Below are 22,584 nucleotides of genomic sequence, written 5' to 3'. Positions count from 1 at the left end.
TAATAATATTCGCTACTGCTCTTATTGTTTTAATTATGAATTATTCCTTTTATTATTTGTTTTGCTTTCATTGCTTACAGAATCAATCAATCTATCCAAACCAAATGGATCGTCTTCATCCTTTTCAAATAGAACAGGTCTGGAACGTCCTTGATTGTTTGAAGATGGTAACCCTTGAGCCCCCGAGAATGAGGGAACATGCACTCTTCCACCAATATTACCTTCAACTCTACTTTCTTCAAATGTATACAAACCACTTGGTTTTTTCACTCTATTAAACAAAGGCCTATCATATTCATCCAAAGTCTCATTTCCAAAACCCGAGTCTAATCCTGAAGTTTTGTTGAAAAGCCTTGCATCATATTCTACTTCATTTGATACATATGGATTAGATTGTCCCAAAGCAATATGTTCTGATATATCCCTATCTTCATCCCTCAATGTTTTCGATTTTTTACCTGCTCTCTCTTTTCTAAACTCCCTCTCTATTTCCCTTCTCTTATCAATTTCAATTTTTTTTATATAATCAATATTATCCACTATATTGCCATCTATTATATCATCATCTTTCCTAGATGATGATTTCGTACCAATAATGTTATTCCTCTCATATCTAGATGCTTCCGCTAATTTTCTAAGTTTTTCCTCCCTTTCAATCTCCTCCCTGATTTTCTTCTGTTTAAGTAACTCATTTCTTAGTTTAATTTGTTCTCTTGCATTACATTCCGCCAAATATAATGTTTCACTTAAAGATGAAAAGCGTTCATTCACAGTATAGTTAATTAAATCACGTGTATCTGCTTGAACTCTCATATTGATAGGAATTGTATACCCCATTGGATTCTTCCAGTTAGAAACACTCGGTGGGATATTCCATTCTTTTATCTCTTCCTGTGTGAGCTTCTTTGGAGCCGATCTTAATATAGGTACCATTTCCGTTTTTTTTACACTTGCTAAATTTCTATTTTTAAATTTTGGCAGTTCCAGTGGATCCTTGGGTTTTTCTACTATTTTAATTATTCTCTCTGAAAACCTCGGATCGTAGCCTATTGTATCTTCTTTTGATTTATATCTTATATATTCTGTTTTCCCTCCATTAGATATCTCTTTAAAAGGCAAAAGACTATTTTGTTTTCTATTTAATTCAGTATCTAAGGCTTTTTTTGTTTTCTCATATATATTAAATTCTTCCTCTTTACTTGGTCTCAATAGTTGTTTCTCACCATTTTTCGTAACAAGCGACCTTTCAGAACATATTAGATTTGTATCTCTGTTGTTATTTAAAAAAACTATACTGTCACTTTTGTCACTTTTCCCAATCTCATTATTTCTCTCTTTATAAAGTTCTAACGATGACATTATATTCCACAAGCCCCTAACCTACTAGTTTTATCCTCAAATTTTATACTTCTTTTATATTGATGCTAAATTAATAATATAATTAGTAAACATTTTTTTTAAATTGCGATCTCTTGTGTATATTCCAGCGTTATCAAGACCATGTACCACAGTAAAATGGAGTTAATGCTCGTCTAAAAGACTAGATAGAAAACAATATTTTACCTTCTTCTAATTCATAATCTATATCTACAAGTTTAAATGAAAAAAAATTATTCACGAAACTATTTTAAATGCCGGTAAAAAAGCAAAAAAAATCGGTACCTTCTTTTATATCTATATACCGGTGCTTTTTTTAATATATTTTCAGAAAAAAAACTAGGCAAATATGTATACATTTATAGCCTCATCACGCTAAAATTTGATTTGAAAATAAACATACTAATAAAAAAGGTGTAAATTATAAAATGTTAACAATGTATTAGGAAAGCATACAGCTAATGCACCATTCCGGTTTCTGTTTTATTGCCACCCATTCTTCTATTTTCCTTCTTTTTCTTTTTGTTAGACCTGTAAGACTCGACTGAAGTGTCCATAGTACCTCCAGTTGTTTTCATTCTTTTGTACTCTGCTTGATCGTCTTGCAACATTTTCATGAAAGAATTATATTTAGCATCTCTAATTGTCGTCTTTGCTAATTTATTCTCTCTAGAGATGGAAGCCAAAACTTGGGAATCTCTTCTAATTTGCCTATTAGCTTGTCTTCTTGCAGTGTTAACCTCCTTCTTTAACTTAGATAGATACAATCTCTTTTCAAAGTCATACTGAGATTCCTTAGGATTGTGTTTTGATTTTAACATTGCTTTGGCAGCAAAAGGAACAGATGGGTCATCCAGTTTTGGGGTTAGAGATCTAATCGTCGGTGTTTGTCTTGGACATAAAGCTACTGGTTTAAGCCGTTTATTAGAAATACAAATAGAGACATTTAAAATATTTGAAATAAGTGATGTTACCTCATTATAGTGTTTATCACCTAATTTTTTCTTAATGTCCGGATTGCAATGTATAAAATTTTTAATCTCACTAACGTTTGGAATAACCAAATGTATTAAGGGAACATGAAATCCTTGAATATCTTTAAATCTATCTATTACTGTATTAAGAGAGTTCAATATACCAATAGAAACACAAACATTTCTTAAATTAAGATCTTTTTCACTAGTAATAATCCACTTTAAACAACTTAATGAAAGCGAGAAATAACCTATGCTAAACCTTTCCAGATTATCCGAAGTATTAGCATTCACTTTATTATAGTATCCAATACTTGCTATTTCAAGTAAATTGATTAAGCCAATCATACAGTCTAAATTTGGTTTATTCACAAGTCTTATTTGATCGTACTTCGAATGATTATTGTCAAGCTCAACCGGATTTAAGAATGATTTGCCTATTTGACTCCATCTATATGCCCACTGCTCTAAACAAGATATAACAGGTGTTAATATAGGATGTTGAGCATCTGTAATAGGGAATATTAAAAACATCATTCTACATATCAAAATTTGCTCTAGGTTAGGCTCATATATGTCATTGCTATCTTCATATAAGGAGTGGCAATCTTCTAGAATTTCAGTATAATAATTCTCACTATTTACATCTAAAAGCTGCTCATTCAAAAACTTTTCAACTCTTCGTGATTTTTTTATATCTGGAAAAGTTGTACAACAAATGTCTAGCGTAAAATAAGTAAAAACAATCAAACACTCTTTGGGATCTGCTTCTGTCATAAATAATAAATGTCCTGTCATAAGTTTTAGGTATTTTATGATGAATTTGAATATAATCCTATCTGTACCACTATTATCTGGATTATTCTGTGTATAATTTATACATTTAAGTGGATATTTTATTAAAAAACCAAAAAGCAGCTTTAAATCGTTTAGCATTCCAGTTTCACTACTACTAAAACAAGCTCTAAATCTACTTATGAATTTCCATTGAGAAATTGGAGAAAAATTTCCAAGAAAGCTAATTAATTCGTTCAGATTGTAGTTTCTTAGTATCTTCCTCAAATTACAGCTAAAAGGAAGATCGTCCTCATTATCTTCATTTTTTAGCCAATTTATTGGAATATTATCATCAAATTCCAAAAACTCCGTTATATATTTTGGATTTATGCCCTTAAATTGATACTCCAAATGAAGTTCTTTCTCTGTTTCATCATTTTCGCTATCATTTCTTTCAATATGTTCTTCGTTTTCACTTAAATCCTCATTTATGTAGATCTTATCTTCACTACAATCACTTGACTCACTTTCATTTGATGTAGTTTCAGATTGATAATTGGTTGTGCACTCTTCTTCACTTTCTAATTCAAAGTTTGTGTTCATATTCATCCTATTCCTTCTATCTATTTCTAGTTTCTCAAGTTTCTCCAAATTAATTTTAGCTATTTCCTCTTTCGTTTTGATTCTATCAGAGACACCTGACCTAGTATCAAATTTTAATTCGCTGCGAATTCTTTCGTAATCATCATTCTCTTGGCTATCATTTGTATTTTCTTTTAGAATTTCTTTTTCTGATCCATTAACGTTACCGTCTTTATTCAAAATTTCTGATGCTAATGACTTTATTCTCTCTTTTTTAGATTGTTTAAATGTTAGTAGTGATTGAACGTCCTTAAATGAATTATCTAAATCTAGAAGCTCTTCTTCCAATGCTTCCTTATTACGTTTCATCTCAATCTTTGAAAGCTTGCTTTTATGCATAATTTCTCTAAAAACTTCCTGCCTTGACTTCGGAGCAACATCTATATCCGAAGCAGAAATACCTGAATCATTTCCCTGTCCAAAAAAAAATCCTGGAATTGCTTTATCATCCAAAATACCATCAAATTTACCCTTAGAAGTATAGTCGCCACCAAATTCATCGTCATTATCGTCAAAATCAGAGTAATTTCTAATTTCTGCATCGTTTATAGAAAATAATGACGTGCCTTTATGGGTAAAATCCAAACCATCGTTATTATAATCTACCTCATTCTCCTCTTCTAAATTAAAATTTGACTTCCTCTTTTTATTTTTTGAGCTGTATAATTTCTTTAGCAGTTTGGTAGCTATTATGCTTTTTACACTTTGATCAGAAGGTAACTCTTTATTCGTGCTAAACCTCTCTCTTTCATCATTAAACTCCCCACAACGACCTTCCTTGTAGAGTTCTTTGAGTAAGAGTCTTTTTCTCTCGCCAAAGTCTCGCTTATTATTTAAATCAAAAGTGGAAAAAACATCCTTTCTCTTATTACCTTTTATTACCTTTATGCGAGAATTTTTTTTTTGGTGTCTAACTGAATCAAAAAACGAACTCAAATCAACTTCTTTTTCACCTTTAAGCTTCATTTTACCTGTTTCACGTAGGTCTACCTTTATTCATCGACTCATGCAAGTGAGATCTCTATGCAACATTTAAGGGAGGTAGTTTGAAATTATAAAATATATTTACTATAAATATTTAGTTCGATACTCAACTTATTTACATCAATTTAATTCAAAATAAATCATGCCAAGTATTCCATATATCAATACCACCAAAAAAACAACAAGATGTGAGACTATAGTCTTTGTTTATTAACAAACAAACTCTATGTCATACAATACACAAATATATTCATCAGCCGCAATTTTTGACTATTATTCTCCTTGGCGCTAATAATACCTTATAATACAAAATCTGTTGATACTCGTTACCTATTTATAGATTAGGGCGGGTCGGCGGCGGGCTATCTGAGTGACTTTTGGGCGACGGCGTCTCTAAAGTAATTATTTACAAAAGGACACCTAAAAATAGTTAAAGCAAAAAGGCTATATTAAGTTATTTGTAAATAAGTAGTATTCGTGATTATATTTTTTTTAATGAGTTAAAAATGATAATTAAGACATTAACTAATAATAATTAATCAGTAAAATAAAAAGGTCGAGGCGGGGTCAATTTTACTATATTTAAATAAAGACAATTAACAGATAAGTTTAAGGAATAGTTTGTTTGAGAAAAAAATATATTAAACGAGAAAGCTACAAAAAAATATTTTTCTCCCATTCGTTGAAATAAACCGTGAAAATATACATATATATATATACATATATATATATAAATTTAAGGGAATATATATATTTAAGTATATAAATTTGCAATATATTCCATTTAGAGTGGTTGTTTCATTTAATAGGCGATAATTACCAAATAAACTGCCTATCAGAAATAGAGAAAGTGACTGCGAAGTAACTGAAAATTTAAGAAATTATTTGCACTTTGGTATTAAATAAAATTAAGGATGGTTCGCGTTTCAGTTTTAAGTGATTGTTTAAAGGCTATTTTAAATGCAGAGAAGATGGGACGTCGTCAAGTATTGATTCGTCCATCATCGAAAGTTATCATAAAGTTTTTACAATGTATGCAAAGACGTGGTTATATCGGTGAATTTGAAGTTATTGACGACCATAGATCAGGTAAAATTTGCATTGAATTGCTTGGACGTCTAAATAAATGTGGTGTCATTTCACCACGTTACGACGTTCCTCTTTCTGATATTGAGCAGATCAGTACAAACTTACTTCCATCTAGACAATTTGGTTACATTGTACTTTCAACTTCATACGGAATTATGGATCAGGAAGAGGCAAGAAGGAAACACACAGGTGGAAAGATTTTAGGATTTTTTTTTTAAAAATCTAGACAATTGCAATTGGAATGAAAAAAACAAGCATAAATGGAAAAAAAGTGTTCTTTTCTTCTGGGATTCCCGAGAGAAATAGATTGACAATCGGTTGATTTCATTGTTTATTTTTTTCCCATTTTAAATATATGATAATCCTGTTATTGTTAATTATCATCATAAATAAATGATAATCAAACTCCTTTTACGGATAAACAGTTCCACTGATATTATTTGGTAGGATGATCTACTTATAGAGAAGGATAAATGGTACCTATTTAAAGTCTTATTTCTTTTTAATTTCATTGTTTTTTAGTTCCGGATGTTCTTAATCTAAAATAGAGGCTCATGTACATCTTCACTGCTTGTTTGCGGTCTATTCTAAAACGTTATGTATATTCACGCTGTTTTCACATGTAACCCTGCAGATATTCGTTGTCCACCTAGTTCCCATCGGCGTGGGTCATAGAGGAGCGATTTTAGTCGGGTTAGTTTGGAGAAAATAGGAGATTCACATTAGTAAACGGGACATGTAAGACCCAATGTATCGATACACACTTTCCCGCTCGTATTTATTTTTTCATAGGCTTGGTTGCTTTCACATCAATGAGACAAAAAATATATTCCCGCCTATTTGAGACAATCATTTAATATACCGATATATACATTAATAATGCCAGAAAAAATAAAATAATATATTATTTAAGGTAATAATGGTAAATTAATGTTGAAAAATGCCTAATTAATACTTGAATGTATTTATATACAAATAATAGTATAAACAGTGTCTAATATAATAGTACTATTTAAATATCAATTTAACATATAAAGTATCAATATAATTAATAGTAAAAAGTCGCAAAAGAGGAAAAAACAGAAAGGAATAATAACAAGCCTAAATTTGGGACGGTAAGAGCTGAAGGTAATCAAGCGAGAAAAATCCGAATAAAGTAGTTATTTTATTCCTAACTTTATAATAAGGAATATTTTTAGGGATAAAATAATCCACAACTAATCATTTTGTTTCGAATAGATCCAAGTGTAAATACAGACCGATTGAAAACAAAAAATGTCTTCAAGATTTGTAGTTAAGAAAGTTCCTCCAAGCGAGTCTAAAAAACTTAAGGAGGAACGCAACAAGGAGATGATGAGTAAATTTATTTCTGAAATGAAAACAAAACGCACTGAAATGCGTAGACTTCGTAAAGAAGCAAAGGTTGAATCTTTAAAGTTACAAAAACAATATAAAGAACATGTACGTTCAATTATTGACTTGAAAAGACAAGCAAAGCAAAATAGAGGTCTTTATCGCGACCCAGAGGCTAAGGTCGTCTTTGTTATACGTCTAAAAGGTATAAATAAACTTTGCCCAAAAGTAAGGAAAATTTTGCAGCTATTTAGATTGAGACAGATAAATAATGGTGTATTTTTACCAGTAAACAAAGCAACAACGGAAATGCTTAAAGTTATTGATCCGTATGTAGCTTATGGTTACCCTTCTATCTCAATGATTAGAAAATTGTTGTATAAAAGAGGCTACTTCAAGGTTGGAAAAAAGGGATGTTACCAGAGAATTAAAATCCAAGACAATAGAATGATCCAAGAAAAACTCTCGTCAAAGGGTGTTTTTGGAATTGAAGGAATGGTTCGTGAATTGTTTTTTTGTGGTGAACAATTTAAAGCTGTCTCATCTTCACTTTGGCCATTTAAGCTCTCCTCTCCAAGAGGTGGTTTTGTTCACAAAACAACTAGATTCACAGAAGCAAGAGGTGGTGACTGTGGCAACAGAGAACATCTTATCAATAAATTGATTGATAGAATGTGCTAAGTTTCCAATTTTTGACTGTTATCTCCCCTTGCTACTATAGATTTATTATATACAGTATGTAATGTTGCTGCAATATTTACCACAGACAACGAACATACTTGTCCTTTGTAAATTGTTAATATAGGTTAGAAGCGAGGGAGTCGCAGATGAATTGGAGTTAACATCAATACTGGTGATGTTAATGTCGGTATTTTAATTTATTCTCTTATTTTTCAAATTCATCCAAATGAATCACTTAAGTTTTAAAATTGCCCCTTTCTGATTGTGAGTTATCCGGGAAATCCAAATTCTTACATTGAACTTGTATCTTAATGTTTATTGGGATTGCATACTGTTTATTCTCTTACAGTTCTTTTTACGCTCGAATTTGCCTACTCCGGTACTGCTTCATACGTCCGTGCATGTATATGCGACAATCAGGTTTAGACGGGTCACACACCAGCAAGATTTCTCTATGGAACACTTCAACCAAAGAACAGTAATAATGGCAAATAAATAGGAAGGTTGTAACAACAAAAGGAAATTAATAAGTCAAATATAATCTATGAACGATAAAACTGAAGAGATTGTGAGAATAAATATTTGCGAATAAGCAACTATTGTCGTTCCGTCTCATGTTTGATACTTAACTACACACAATAATACTCTTAAATATTATTCTAATATATCTACTAAGCCCAAACTTAAACTTTTACCTTAATAAATTTTTTTTTATTTATATTTTTAAGGGGTCCTGAGCTGTGACGACTTTTGTTTTTTTGAACAAGATCAAATAACTCTCTATTAGTAATATCGCTTTTCGAATCATTTGTGCTTTTATCATTGACTTGTCTTAAAACTTGTCTAAGGGGTTTTTTTACTTTTCCTTTGTCATATTCCCTGTCATAGTCAGATCTGATATTAGTTTTCGGAAGAATGGATTTTCGAGCAGCTTCTATCATGTTCTCATCATTTAGTGTAAGTTCTAAGTCATCCCACTTTTCAACAATATTTTTCTGTAATGATTCTGATTTTATTGAGTTTACATCACCACATAAAACGCTCGATTTGCCACACTCATTGTTTAAAATAGGATATTTTGAGAATACTGATGAATCTGTTCCATTTTGTTTTTCTTGACAAAGAAGATCCATGAACTTCTTAAAACAAATAATATTTTTCAAATTTCTCCTAGTTTTTGAAATAATACTCAAGTCACCAAAAAGTAATACCTTCAATTTATTCAGCATTCTCTTATTTTTAAGTCTAAGCCTTTGAGACCTACAGCTTGATGTTTGTGACTTTGGAGACGCAAATTGAGAATCATTTTCTCTGTTGTTATTTGGAGTTACTAATAAATTATCAATAGAAGAAGTGGAAGTCGGAGCAGTGGAAATGGATGATGAACTTGAATATAATGAATTATGTGTTAATACAAGTCTCAATCCATCTTCAGTATTCATAAAGGCTTCATCATCATTAACATTAGTAATTTCATCATTCAATAATTTATTCTCAGCACATTTGCTTTTTTGTTGTCTTTCAAGTTTATCTAGAAAATCGGATAAATTTTCATCTTTCTCTGCATCTTTTGTTTTGAATACATTGTTATTATTATCATAACTACCATTAATATTTTTCTTATCTCTAGTCGCGATTTTCTTCTCAAAATTAATAAAAGAAACCTCTGGGGCAAGGTAGTAGTTATTTGAGTTGAATGTTGAGTTATATCTATATTCATAATCGTTAAAAATGCTTGTTTTATAGTAAAAAAGGAGATAAGCCCTATTATTCTCAGAAAGAACATTCTCCAATGTTGTTGGCCTTACTTGCTCATCATTTAAGCAATACCATTTATCATCAATACTCTTGGCATGGGTATAATAGTGTCCACAAGAAAGAGTATTTCCTGCATGACAAACTACTGCCCATAATTTATATTTAAAAGATGGTTCATCAAAATTATTAAAATTCTGGTCAACAAATGAAGAATTGCAATGTTTATATGCCATAAAAGGTTTCATGTCAATGGTTTCAGAGAAATGAATAGGTTTTGTTGGCTTTTTACTTCCAAAACCAAAAAAACTAAACCTTTTAAGTTGTATTGTTAATAATGGAGGTGATCTTTCTATTAAAAGTTGTTTAGAAGCATCAGATTTTACCTTACAATTAGGACACATATACCTATTTTCCCCTTTTAAATACTCAGTTTTAGTAAATAATTTAAGAGCATTTTCCAAAGTTGATACTCCCATAATATCCAAGGGAACATCCATAAAAGGATCATAAGTATTTGAAATATAATCGCAATTGGAACATATTATTCTTGATCTAAAGAAACCACAGAACAACTGACCGACATAAGTAGTTGAAGCAGTAATTGGATTTAATTTTCTAAAAACTTGATCATCTTGAAGATTTTTCGGTAAGCATGCCTTATGAAGGGCTTCTAAAAAGAATCTTAAAAATTCCTGAGCATCCTGCATAATTCCAATCCTAAATTTTTTCCATATTAATCTCTGAGCACATTTAATGAATTGAGGAACTACTGCTTTATCCTTTAGTTCGCTCTTAAATGAACCAGAGGAAGAAAAGTTTCCAGTATTACCAAACATTTGGTTAACGTGATCTTCAAATATGCACATCAAACATACAAGACCATCTGATTTGTGTTTACAAATACTTTGATGATTTCTTCTCAAACAATCTGATGATAAATAAGGGGCGTAGGTAAGGGCTTGCAATATTGAATTAAAGTAACAAGTATTCCATCCAGGATTTGAGAGTCCCCTTCCTACATTCCCAAATCTCTCAATCTCATCTTTGGTAAGTTTAAAAGAGTATCTTTCACCAAAAATAAGCTCTGGAGGAAAGTAGTAGTATTCAGGTTTTCCCAAAGGAGCGTCATTTTCCAATTTTTCTTTATTATCTTTTTCACGTCTCTCTGTACTTTCTAATGGATGTATATTAATATTCATCTCACAATCACGCATCTGATCTAGATAACCGTCTGGAATGTACTTTACAACGCGATTTAAAAGTTGCAGCGTCTCACTAGTTTTACTTATATGTTTAATCTCAATTTCAGTCTCCTCTAGAGACATAATTTCTTTATTATTTATAATTAATAAATTACCAAATATTTCTGTTTATGCTCAAAAAATTCTAATATTTTCTACACAAAGAAACATCTTTCACTTTTCTCAGTTTCAAATCACAACCATTTATCTATTTTTCCTCTTACTGTATTATGACCATAAAATCTAAATTTACTCCTACAATAATCATCATAGATTCACTATTTACCGCCTAAACAACAGTATCTTATGTAATACAGAAACTCCAATGAGAGGGAAAAAATATTATGAAAATGATCTATGACAATTTTTCACTTAACGAATCTACAGACTCCCCTTATTGAGCTTTTTTTACAGAAAAAGCCATACATAAAACAAAAGAAACTTTGGGGCACGTAATTCAATACTTTATTTAAAACGGCTTCTTTTCGACAGGCGCCAACTAAAATCTTAAAAGTGACAGTCACGAGAATAAATTATAGAACAAAAAAGGAGTAATCAGAAAAGGAGTGAGAAACAGTGAGAACAGATCTTATTTTCTTGAATTCCACTTAAAAGGAAACATTTTTAGTTTGGATTGTCTATTAATCTGCTATTACTTAAGAGACTGTTAATAATATAATACACGGAGACAGCCATATACCGCCAAACCGAAGTCTGTTGCCGCTTATTTGTGGTCAATAAATATAATAAAGGGTTCGTGAAGTCAGGACTTGACAGAGTAATAGAATAAATAAGAAAAAAGTGACAGAAAGGGGTATATTATTTTGTGAAATTAGCTCTTTTTGAGAACTAAGAAAAAGAGTAATATAAATAACTATGAGCTCTAGAGGAAGTCCGTTTGGAGGTAGAGGAAGAGGAGGTGGAGGAAGGAGCCCAGGTGGAGGTGGAAGGAGCCCAGGTGGAGGTAGAGGTGGAGGAAGGAGCCCAGGAGGAAGAGGTGGAAGAGGAGGAAGAGGAGGTAAAGGAGGTAAAGGAGTAGGGATGAAGGGTGGTTCCAAGGTAGTAATAGTTCCTCATAGACACGAGGGCGTATTTATGGCAAAAGGAAAGAGCGATGCTCTTGTAACAAAAAATATGGTGCCTGGGGTTTCTGTCTATGGTGAAAAAAGAATAGAATCGGTTAACTCAGAGACTAATGAAAAGATAGAGTATAGAGTATGGAATCCTTTTAGATCAAAATTAGGAGCTACTATTATTGGTGGTGTTGCTAATATGCCGATTAAACCTGGTGCTAAAGTCTTATATTTGGGAGCTGCCAATGGCACCACAGTTTCCCATGTCTCTGATATGGTTGGCCCAGAAGGAAGTGTTTATGCAGTAGAATTTAGTCACAGATCTGGTAGAGACTTAACAGATATGGCAAAAAGACGACAAAATATTGTTCCTATCGTTGAGGACGCTAGGACGCCTCAAAAATATAGAATGCTTGTTCCCATGGTAGATGTCATCTTCTCTGACGTTGCTCAACCAGATCAAGCTCGTATTGTTGCCTTGAATGCAGGCCTTTTCTTAAAGAATAATGGCTATTTTATTATATCAATTAAGGCTAGTTGCGTAGATTCAACTGCTAAGCCTGAAGCTGTATTTGCTTCTGAAGTTGATAAATTGAGAGCTGAAAAATGTAAACCTAAAGAGCAACTAACTTTAGAGCCTTATCACAGAGACCATGCTGTTGTAATTGGCGTTTACCGTCCGATTAAAAAGAAAGAGTAATATTATATCCACTATAATGAAACAGTTATAACAATATAACAAATAAATAGATTATATAAAGTTATACAAAACAAAGATGGACAAGTGTAAAAAAAAAAAACTAAATAGACAATACCAAATTGACAAGTTAACACGTTCATTTATTCTTATGAGACTGCTGTAAATTTGACTGGAGTCAAAATGAGAAATTAAATTTATAAAGTTTATATAGAAAAGTAAAAATAAATGTACATAGTGACAGTGGGACAATAAAATACATTTTATTATTTTATTTTCAGTTTTTCATGTAAAAGTACGTACCACATCACAAATTTTCAAGTGATTAAAAGTCAAATAATAGTTATTTTGGCTCATTGATAGTCAATGTCGCAATAGGAAATAGAAAAGCCAAGCATTTCAGCGAGTTACTGAAATATTAATAATCATATCTCGATAATTTTTTGAATGAGCACGAATATTGACTTTTTTTCAAGGTATTAAGCGGCTTCTTTTCTCCTTGACCTTTTCTATTTAAAAGACGTGCATTTAGAATTAGGCGCCTTGCTTGTTGCTCTGTTTTGTTTGTCAGCGGTACCTGCTATGCGTATTGTGGTTATTTGAGAACCATCATAGAAATGTGTTAAGTTACCTAGTTGTAATTCCGGTTGGTTAGACACGCCGTCGACTGTACTCGAACGGGATCATTTCTATAGTGAATCCGAAACGTATTGGGCTACAGCTCTTGACAACACCTCTGTCCGTGAAGATGAGTTATCCATCTCACCGGAAACGGGAAGCTTGGCCTGTCACACCCAGTCTTATGTGCAGTTGTAGATTCGCGTCCTCGGGCTGCGTGTCTCTCTGTCATAACGATTATGTGTTGTTTCACGGTATTGATGACCCTACAGAGATCCTCGGGTTGGACTCTGATCGGTGTGGATGATTCTGAACGGCTATCTTAACCCCTTTTGGTTTTGTTGTTTGATTTTGTACTGTCTTGGCGCGTTTGTTGTAGATATCTGGTGCGGGCGCCGGCGCCGCTTGGGATACCGAAATGACTTGTGCTGGTACCCTGGCTACCTGTGGCGCGGTGTTCGGTCGGATTCGAGGCTTTTGATAGTGATTCGATTACTGAAGGTGTTGCGTGTGAGCACGGTATTATTGAAGTGCGACAGCTCAGAGGTGGTGTTTTGCTGCTAATCACTGTTTCTTGAACAAAGAAAAGGTTAAGTGGCAAGTGAAAATCCGTGAAGCTGTTGAATGCATTGAAAGGCAGAAATACTGTACTGAATTCGTCACTTTTTTTTCTACATGTTTTTGAATAAGTGATTTGTAGATACAGTTAAAAGTTAGTTTGTATTAATTGTGTAATAATAGATATAAATCAACGTAAATGAATAATGGTAAAGATGTACCTTTAGAGGAGAGTAGATTTGTAAACGATTCCTCTAGAACGGCTTCTCTTTCTTCTGGTGATGAATTATCGGAAAAATTGGCACCTTTTAAAGCCAACATTGAATTCGATGAATCAGAACTTCCTGAGGAAACAAGACAAATAATCCACCAAAACACAGGATCGTTGCTTAGATCTTTGACATTTAGTAATTCGGGTGGTTTAAAAGGGGCAATAGAGCGTTCTTATTTAATTAGACAACAATCACTATCACACTCGAAGGAAGAAGTTGTTGATGCTTACAAACAAAGAGCTCGTTTAGCTGCTATGGTATCTAGAAGGAGAGTTACGCTGCAACATATAAGAGCTCAGCTTTCTGCCGTATCCAAATTTAGGAAGGGAGTTAAACAGGAAAATGATTTAACGAGTTATGATGAAAGTGGAAGTATAACACTTGAAAGGAAATCTAAAACAGATATTACTAATCATAGAGGTAACCCCGAAACAAGTTACGATTTTTCTGATTCATATAGAAGGCAAGGATCTAGTTCAATAACTCCTGTGAGATTTGGCAGTATGTCCATTTCGGATGCGATTGCTTTACAACAATTAGCAAATATGAAAATAGGAACTGATGAAAGTGAATAGTATATATTTTATAATAATTATGCAGTGAAACTGTTATATTTATATTTTGGTAGTAGCAATTCAGGTATTGTAAATGATACATACATATTATTTGTATTCACATATACATTTATAATTAAAACACAATGAAAGTAAATTGGCACATTATTCTGTTTAACCTTTATATTAGCCTTAATTGATGACTCGTATGCAAAAAAATCGATAATATTGTTGCACTCTTTGTTTAAATTATACGAGAATTTAACTACAATTAAATAGTGATTATTATATTTCCTTAAAAATTCTCTATTTTATAATCATCATCACTACATTTACTTCAAAATTTTTCATTGTGATTATACGAATCACAATTATTTAAGGTAAAATATTGTCTAAAGTACTTAATTCTGTGTTATTTTTGGTTTGCCATCCTCCAACTCGACAGTAAAGGTTTTTACTGATGATCTCGTATATCTTGTTGGTTTTTTATTTTCTGTACTCTTCGCTTCTTTCTTCTCATCCTCACTATTCTCATTTTCCTCGTCTTCATTATCATCATCCTCTTCATCATCCCCTTCCTTATTTTCTTCGGTTTTTTCTTTATCTACAAAATCAATTAAAAATTTGATTACTCGCACCTATTTTTTAATCGATAGACTTACCTTGAGACTTATTAGTAGTTGGTAATGTTCCTGCAAGACCTAAATTTCTACAAAACCATGCTTCAGTAATTGCATTGATCCAGGCAGATTGACTGTCCTTTCCTGATGCACAAATCACCTGTTCAGTACCATGATACTTGAATGCGAAACACCCCGGAGCTGCATCTACATTGTAAACTGGCATTTCAATGCTTTCTAATGAAAATGACTCTTTTGGAATCTGAAATAATGGTTATTTGAAACGTTCATATTAAAATAACAAACTTACTGAATTGTAGTAAATAGATAACATATTTCCGTTTAATAAACCTAAAGAACCGTCCATTATATCTGTTATCTCTTCACTATTTGGTGCGAAAGCAAGAGGACCAATTTTAAGAATATCACATTTAAAACTTTCATTGTTTCCACTCCTTTCTGCGGCCAATTGCATTCTTTTGGCTTCCTCTAAAATGATTCAATTTAAAGATTTGTTTGTAATTGTTTGAAAAAAGAGGTATATTCATATATGTGATACTTACCTTCTAGTATATACGCCTGAGCCAATAGAACTTTCGCTCTTTTCATATTTGTTATAGCAGCTTCCTTTTCAGGACTCTTATTTGCATCAACTTCAACTTTTGTAAGCTCACTCTCAGTCATTCCACTTTGCTCTTGTAAATACTTGGCTACTTTTCTTTTATTTTCAGCTTGGGAGAAAAGAGTGTTACTTTGCAATTTAAATGCCTCTTGTGAAAGGGGGGTAGTCTTGAAGTTAACACCGGTAACTGAACTTAGGCCATCTATTGCTTCACTAGCACTATTTTTTTTTGAAGAATATCCCTTCACTTTTTTTTGAATAAATGCTAAAGTTCTATGAGAAACAGGTTTTCCTTTTAAATCCAAATTCTCATGACTTAAGCCTTGCAACATGTCATAAGGGTTAGTTAAGTGAAATACAGTCAAGGCGTTGCTTAGACCTATGCAGCCAATAACAAATAGTGCTTTTTTCATATTTAACATTTTAACCATATTTATTGATTTTTATTCTGATTTTCTTTATAAATAGTAATAAAAATTAAATGATAGACGAAAATAAAAAAGATATTTATTTAATTTAAAAAAGAGGAAAATCACGATTTAATGAGTTAATTTAAACCAATTTTAAAATTAAAAAGCAATTCACATGCACATACATGTATTTCCATATTAAAAGTAATCTATACCGGTATTTATTGTGCATGCAAATTGTTTTATTTATGTGGGCATGTATCAGAAAAATGCATGCATAAACATCCGTATTTGATATTTTTGTCATAAAAGTGCATGTAAATTATAAAATAGGAATAAAAAGAAGGAATAACATAGATAAAAGGGGAAGTAAACTGTTATTCTCTATTTGTAAGAAATAATTTGAGAGTATAATAACATTCTATTTTGGATTAGCAGCTAATATTTAAAAAATGAGAAAACTAATATTTCTTAAATTATTGTCTTTGATAGCAACAAGTGGATTGGTTTATGGAAGATTAACCAGATCTACATCAGGTCTTGCATTGGTTGAACCCCAATTTCTCCCAGGAACAATATCAACATTAATACAAACTGCAAGAAAAATTATAGGTTCAAATGTAGAACCAGAATCAGTAATAGGTGAAGGAATATCACAAATAAATGCGAGTGACTCTGAAAAGTTATACGAGGAAGCGGTTTCATCAGCAATGTCAGTTTATCAAAAGGGAATGAATGATGCTGCTCATAACAGACTTAAGCAAAAAGAAGCAGTTAGTAGTATGCCTGTTGTAGCGAATACAAGAGAACCTGCATGCTCAGTTATGATTTCTGGAGAATTATCATTGGCATTAGATCCAAAGAACATTTTCGATGTTGATTTATTAGGCTTTAAAATAACGAAGAATGATTTATTATTTATGACAGACATTAAAAATCCAGAAACTCTCATTAGAAATTATTCTTTAGATAAAATTGAGGCACCACTGGAGTCTGTTCAAAATAGCAGAAAGTGTTTCAGAATGTATTATGAAGGTAATCCCATTGTAATGTGTGCTAAATCGGACGAAAGTAGGAACGAAATGATGAATAAAATAACTGAAGCTGTAAGTTTGATATTTAATTATATATATCAGTTTGATTCTCTCAACTCAAATTTAAACAAAATAGGTATTTTGCAAGAATAGTGGTATTTCATTCTCAAAGTTGACAAAAGACATTGAAAATACTGGCATGACTGATTCTTCTTTGGGCATTCCAGCCTTGACCACAAAAGACCTAAGGTAAGTTTAAGATTGAATTAAGTGGTGTGCAAAAGAGAAACGAAAGATAAAGAGAGAAACAAATATTACCACAAATATGATGTGCCTGAACTTTTTTTTACTAACTCTTAATTTAGATGGGTTGAGCAAATAGCAAAAAGGCAACTGCAAATGTCCAATAAGGTCCAGTCTAACGTGATTAACTGGTTACAGTCAAGAGGAACACAACATGTTGTTGTTAAGGATTCACTTGGTTTTAATCCAAAAATTACAGTTAATGGTGAAAACGTTATTTAATTAAAATGGCAATATTTAGATAACACTAATAATGACATTAATTAAACAAGAGTAGATAAATACAACAAATTTGAATCAAGTGTGACCCTCATCAATGTAAAATTATATAGTAAAACAATACAGTGATAATAGGAAATGTAATATTAATACACATTTAAAATTATGGAGCAAAGAAAAAAGAACATTAACAATACTAATAATAACGGTAACAATAAAAATTATATAGTAACAATAATGAATTATAGTACGAGTAATATAATAGAATTAATAGTAAGCCTCGAGACGATGCTTGTTTATTTGATCTCCAGAATTTTGTTTATCGCTTTTTCTCTTGCTATTTTTATTTAGTATTTTTGAAAAACTCTTATTTTTATTTAAACTTCTATTTCTTATATATTTTAATTTTACCTTATCGGTTCTATATGGTGCTAATTTCTTCAAGGATACGTGTTGATTTAATTCTTTATCATCCATTGAAAGAATGTCTTCGACTTTAAGACCGTAGTCCTCTTTATCTACATTTGTATACTTGAATCTAACCTGAAGTTTACCACTATCAAGTATATCCTCAAAATCTAGACCGTAATATTCATCCAACAATTTGTTTATATCCTCGTTATTACCATATTTAAAATTAAATGCACCATTATTTACATTATTATTACATGCTCTCTCGGGGACCCTACCTTTAGCTAAAGGATGCTCATGCTCAACATTTCTACAACAAGATTTACAAAGAGTATAGTTTTCACATACAGTACAATCAAATTTTTTCTTATTTGGTTGTATTTCTTTTAAACATACATCACACTGCCACCATTCTTCGTGATCTTCATGAGTATCTTCTTCAAGCTTTCCACTGCATAAAGAATCCAGTTCATCCTTTGTTTCATCAAGTATTTCATTTAAAGTAAGATTCTCACTATCGTTATTATATTCATCGTTAAATATATTTTCCATATATTTATCGTGTTTTTCAGAGTCAAATTCTCCTTCCAAATCAATACTCTCACTTGTGATTTTATTATTACCGGATATTTTCTGGATTTTAGCAAGTTTTTCCATTATTTCCTTCTTTTTTAAACTCTTTAACATTTTTACTTCCTCTTTTAATCTAAGCTTTTCTTCCGCTTTCCTTTCTTTTTTCTCTTTTCTTTTCAGTTTTCTACGGTCATCTTGTCTTCTTAATGATGATATGTTTCTGGAGTAACCCTGAATCTGTTGACCTATATTCGGTTCTTCATATCTAAAATTGTATATACTCTCAAATTCATTTGAAAGTTCCAAATGCTGTTCGTCTTCCTCCTCATTTATTTCATCTAAATCTAATTGAACACTAAGTGAATCACCTTCGGCATCATTAATCCTCGTATGGATTTTATTTTCCTTCCACTCTTGATTTAGTATATAGTTTCTTAAAAATTTTTCATTCTCATCCAATTCCTCCTCCGGGCCCCAATATCTATTTAATGATTCCATTGGATTTTCATTTGTATTATTTAACAAGAACGTTCTGAAACTTTTCTCTTCTTCCTCTAATTCCTCCTTTGTTTTGTCCTTTTTAACAAATGTTTCCGAACCATCGTCATCATTATCATCATATTTGTTTGATGCTTCTATAAATGCTCTTCTTAATTCTTCTTGTTCCTTGTCATAGCCTATTTTTTTTGATCTACCATTTTTACTACCCTTTAGTTCGTTTTCTTTCTCACTTTCACTCATTTTATCATCGTTCATCTGTGAATCTAACAGCACTTTTCTCTCATAATCTCTGTATGTCATTGGTTTTATTTTCTTGCTCTTTTCTTCGCTCTCATCTTCTTCATTATCTTCATCAGATTCTGGGAAAATTATATGAGATTTATCGTATATAGATGGGTTTTTCTCCTTGATCAAACTGAGAGTATTGAGTATCTTGCTTTGTGTTTTAAAATCAAGTAACTCAGCGTCTGAATCTTCATCTTCAGATGAACTACTGCTTGTATTGTCTGATGAAACATCTAGATTTTCATTATTCTTTAAGAGCTCTTTTGCCCTTGAAAGAGCCTCCTTCCTCTTTCTTTCATCGTACTTCCTCTTGTATTCTTGATTTATTGTTAATGAATCTTTATTGCAGTCATCAACATAATCCGACTCATCTTCAGAATTTAATAAATCCTTCATCCTCCGAAAAAACAAACAATTTCTTGCTTATTTCCTATTTATTTTATAAATATGCGCTTATTCCTGTTTCTTTTCCCTTTATTATCCTTACTTTACTCTCAATTTGATTTATTGTTTTTACTGTTTATATTTTCTTAATAAAAATTCCTGATTTGACATGGCGCCAAAACTACTAATTATTCTTTCATGGCCTTTAAAGATTAATTATATAAAGTGAAAATAACGAATGTATGAGAGAGTGATCTGCATTTAGATGAGTTAATTAAACCATCCCAGGACTTTAATAGAATATAAGCAAAGTTAAATAGGAAGTCAACCTGAGTTACACGGTGTAAAAGTTTTTTAAAGTAATTGATCCATTATACTCTTTTTGGATTAATTAGACATTCAGAGTATTACGTCATTTTATTGATATTAAGAAAACAATTTAATTTTTAATCAATTTAAATACCCAAAATAGGGGGATTTAATACCTGATATAAATTGGTAACGAGTTTCCCAACCTATCTTTGGCTTTAGAATTGCGTAAATATGGAGGAAAAGGAAATTATTAAAGATGAGAACCAAAAATTTTATGACAGTGATGTTGGTGAGTGCACCTACTTATCTTACAAATTAATCGTTAATATTTCATTTGTAAATAATTTTAGCTAAAAAATTTGAATTAACAAAAGAAATGATACAGGAATCACAGAAGATCGTAGATTCTGACAAAGACACAATCCCAAAATTTTGGAAAGGTATGTTTATCGTTTTTAGCGGACTTATTTCTTCTGAACTCTAATTAATATATTAAATATTAACTAACTAATTGATTGATAATCATCTTCATTATCTAAATACCAAATTAACATAGAAAAGTACATAAACGAATCCGTTAAAAATTGGGATAAATTTTATAAGAGAAATAACATAAACTTCTTTTTAGATAGACACTGGATAGAAAAAGAGTTTGAGGAATTACTTCATTCTGGAAATAGAGCAAACAATAACGAACTTCTAATAGAATTTGGATGTGGAGTTGGCAATTCTATATTGCCTTTGCTTCAGATATCAGGTTCATTGCATTTTATAGGATTTGACTGTTCTGTTAGAGCAGTTAACCTTTTTGAAGAAAGATGGAACAAATTACTATTAAGTTTGGGCGAAAATGGAACTCAAGTACCAGAAATGTGCGAAAATTATAGTTTTTGTTTAGGTAATGAAAAATTAAACTGTCAATATTTAACTGGTTCATTATGTCCCTTTAACTACTGTTTTAACACAATTAATAACAAATTTGATAAAAACCCCATTAATTGTGAGAACACCAATGATGAGAGTAAAAACACATTAATATGTAAGAACAACACAAAATGCAATAGACTGAGAACATTTGTATTCGATATCGTTCAAGCGGACATTCCAGACTATATATGTTATCCTAATATGGCAAATTACGGCTTACTTATTTTTGTTTTATCAGCAATACACCCAAAATATCATCAAGACGTTGTAAATAGATGCTCTAAGGTACTAAAACCCGGCGCACTTTTACTTTTTAGAGACTACGGAAGATATGACTTGGCTCAACTTAGATTTGCGAAGTCCAGCAAATCTAAAATTACAGATAATTTCTACGTTAGAAACGATGGAACATTTGCCTACTATTTCACCACAGATGAGATTAAAACTCTTTTTGAAAATGCAGGATTCAAAGTTATTTCTAATAATTATTGTTTAAGAGAAGTTACTAACAGGAAAACCAATGTTTCTATGAAAAGGGTGTGGATACAATCTAAATTCTCCAAACTCTAAAGCTGTTTATTATAAGCTGAGAAAGCTAGAATATTCACAAAAATAAGAAGATCAAAAACTTCTCACTCTATCTTATCAGTATGATCGTTTAAGTAATTTATGTGTACACTTAATTCTATTCTTTTCTTTCCCCAAATACTCACCACTTGTTTTATTTGCTCCTATGAGTGCATAGGCGCCAGTGCCGGCGCTAAAAGGCCAAATTATTGTTTAACTATTCAAGATGAGAAAAAAAGGGTAAATACAATTTAGGAATATCTTTTAGCCAAAATTAAATAAGACATAAGTACATTGTTGTATAATACAAATTTTCCTGCTGTTTAATTCGGTAATCAACAAAATGGAGTTTAGGGACACAGATAATCATGGATTTGAGGGCAGAAACAACGAGAATCAAATAGCAGAACAGAAACCAGTAATAGATCAACAAGAAGGAGCTCCTGATGAGAATCAGTATGTTACAGTTAAAGTTAGAAGCCCGGATGGAGAACAGGTTTTGTATAGAATTAAGAAGAAAACGAAGTTGCAAAAATTGATGAATTCATATTGTCAGAGGACGGGCCAAAATGAAAATTCAATCCGTTTCTTGTTTGAAGGAGAGCGTCTTAGACCTGAAATGACTGCTGAAGAAGCTGAGTTGCAAGAAGGAGATCTTATTGATGCTATGATCTCCCAGGTTGGTGGAACTTATGTATTCATATAGTACGTAATATATAGAATGAGAGGTTAAATTAGCTTTGAGAACTAATTATTATATCGTTAAAA

The 22,584-nt window shown here is 31.6% G+C and overlaps 12 protein-coding genes across 12 annotated transcripts; 7 read left to right on the top strand and 5 right to left on the bottom strand.

The window, feature by feature from the left end:
- Positions 1 to 33: 33 nt before the first annotated feature.
- Positions 34 to 1,359, bottom strand: FG379_000805 (uncharacterized protein; the record flags this gene model as incomplete). The annotated part of the gene is made up of 1 exon (XM_067326215.1): positions 34 to 1,359. One exon carries the CDS (start codon positions 1,357 to 1,359, stop codon positions 34 to 36), a length of 1,326 nt encoding a protein of 441 aa, XP_067182900.1.
- Positions 1,360 to 1,835: 476 nt separating this feature from the next.
- Positions 1,836 to 4,736, bottom strand: FG379_000803 (uncharacterized protein; the record flags this gene model as incomplete). Its single annotated transcript, XM_067326213.1, has 1 exon — positions 1,836 to 4,736. The coding sequence occupies one exon, from the start codon at positions 4,734 to 4,736 to the stop codon at positions 1,836 to 1,838; it is 2,901 nt and encodes a 966-aa protein (XP_067182898.1).
- A 932-nt stretch (positions 4,737 to 5,668) lies between these two features.
- Positions 5,669 to 6,061, top strand: FG379_000802 (40S ribosomal S15A; the record flags this gene model as incomplete). The annotated part of the gene is made up of 1 exon (XM_067326212.1): positions 5,669 to 6,061. The coding sequence occupies one exon, from the start codon at positions 5,669 to 5,671 to the stop codon at positions 6,059 to 6,061; it is 393 nt and encodes a 130-aa protein (XP_067182897.1).
- A 1,057-nt stretch (positions 6,062 to 7,118) lies between these two features.
- On the top strand, positions 7,119 to 7,877 carry FG379_000801 (60S ribosomal L7; the record flags this gene model as incomplete). The annotated part of the gene is made up of 1 exon (XM_067326211.1): positions 7,119 to 7,877. The coding sequence occupies one exon, from the start codon at positions 7,119 to 7,121 to the stop codon at positions 7,875 to 7,877; it is 759 nt and encodes a 252-aa protein (XP_067182896.1).
- A 683-nt stretch (positions 7,878 to 8,560) lies between these two features.
- FG379_000800 (uncharacterized protein) lies at positions 8,561 to 10,960 on the bottom strand (the record flags this gene model as incomplete). Its single annotated transcript, XM_067326210.1, has 1 exon — positions 8,561 to 10,960. One exon carries the CDS (start codon positions 10,958 to 10,960, stop codon positions 8,561 to 8,563), a length of 2,400 nt encoding a protein of 799 aa, XP_067182895.1.
- Positions 10,961 to 11,752: 792 nt separating this feature from the next.
- FG379_000799 (fibrillarin) lies at positions 11,753 to 12,649 on the top strand (the record flags this gene model as incomplete). Its single annotated transcript, XM_067326209.1, has 1 exon — positions 11,753 to 12,649. The coding sequence occupies one exon, from the start codon at positions 11,753 to 11,755 to the stop codon at positions 12,647 to 12,649; it is 897 nt and encodes a 298-aa protein (XP_067182894.1).
- Positions 12,650 to 14,021: 1,372 nt separating this feature from the next.
- On the top strand, positions 14,022 to 14,669 carry FG379_000798 (uncharacterized protein; the record flags this gene model as incomplete). The annotated part of the gene is made up of 1 exon (XM_067326208.1): positions 14,022 to 14,669. One exon carries the CDS (start codon positions 14,022 to 14,024, stop codon positions 14,667 to 14,669), a length of 648 nt encoding a protein of 215 aa, XP_067182893.1.
- Positions 14,670 to 15,049: 380 nt separating this feature from the next.
- Positions 15,050 to 16,321, bottom strand: FG379_000797 (uncharacterized protein; the record flags this gene model as incomplete). Its single annotated transcript, XM_067326207.1, has 4 exons — positions 15,050 to 15,252; positions 15,311 to 15,530; positions 15,579 to 15,757; positions 15,832 to 16,321. 4 exons carry the CDS (start codon positions 16,319 to 16,321, stop codon positions 15,050 to 15,052), a joined length of 1,092 nt encoding a protein of 363 aa, XP_067182892.1.
- A 431-nt stretch (positions 16,322 to 16,752) lies between these two features.
- Positions 16,753 to 17,487, top strand: FG379_000796 (uncharacterized protein; the record flags this gene model as incomplete). Its single annotated transcript, XM_067326206.1, has 1 exon — positions 16,753 to 17,487. The coding sequence occupies one exon, from the start codon at positions 16,753 to 16,755 to the stop codon at positions 17,485 to 17,487; it is 735 nt and encodes a 244-aa protein (XP_067182891.1).
- Positions 17,488 to 18,123: 636 nt separating this feature from the next.
- FG379_000795 (uncharacterized protein) lies at positions 18,124 to 20,022 on the bottom strand (the record flags this gene model as incomplete). Its single annotated transcript, XM_067326205.1, has 1 exon — positions 18,124 to 20,022. The coding sequence occupies one exon, from the start codon at positions 20,020 to 20,022 to the stop codon at positions 18,124 to 18,126; it is 1,899 nt and encodes a 632-aa protein (XP_067182890.1).
- A 531-nt stretch (positions 20,023 to 20,553) lies between these two features.
- Positions 20,554 to 21,819, top strand: FG379_000794 (conserved methylase; the record flags this gene model as incomplete). The annotated part of the gene is made up of 3 exons (XM_067326204.1): positions 20,554 to 20,611; positions 20,673 to 20,762; positions 20,879 to 21,819. 3 exons carry the CDS (start codon positions 20,554 to 20,556, stop codon positions 21,817 to 21,819), a joined length of 1,089 nt encoding a protein of 362 aa, XP_067182889.1.
- Positions 21,820 to 22,159: 340 nt separating this feature from the next.
- Positions 22,160 to 22,522, top strand: FG379_000792 (uncharacterized protein; the record flags this gene model as incomplete). The annotated part of the gene is made up of 1 exon (XM_067326202.1): positions 22,160 to 22,522. The coding sequence occupies one exon, from the start codon at positions 22,160 to 22,162 to the stop codon at positions 22,520 to 22,522; it is 363 nt and encodes a 120-aa protein (XP_067182887.1).
- Between the last annotated feature and the right edge of the window lie 62 nt (positions 22,523 to 22,584).

This window comes from Cryptosporidium bovis, assembly GCF_009768925.1.
Source record: "Cryptosporidium bovis isolate 45015 chromosome Unknown contig_16, whole genome shotgun sequence".
In the NCBI taxonomy this organism is placed as follows: Eukaryota; Apicomplexa; class Conoidasida; order Eucoccidiorida; family Cryptosporidiidae; genus Cryptosporidium; species Cryptosporidium bovis.
This window is presented reverse-complemented; position numbering and strand designations above follow the sequence as displayed.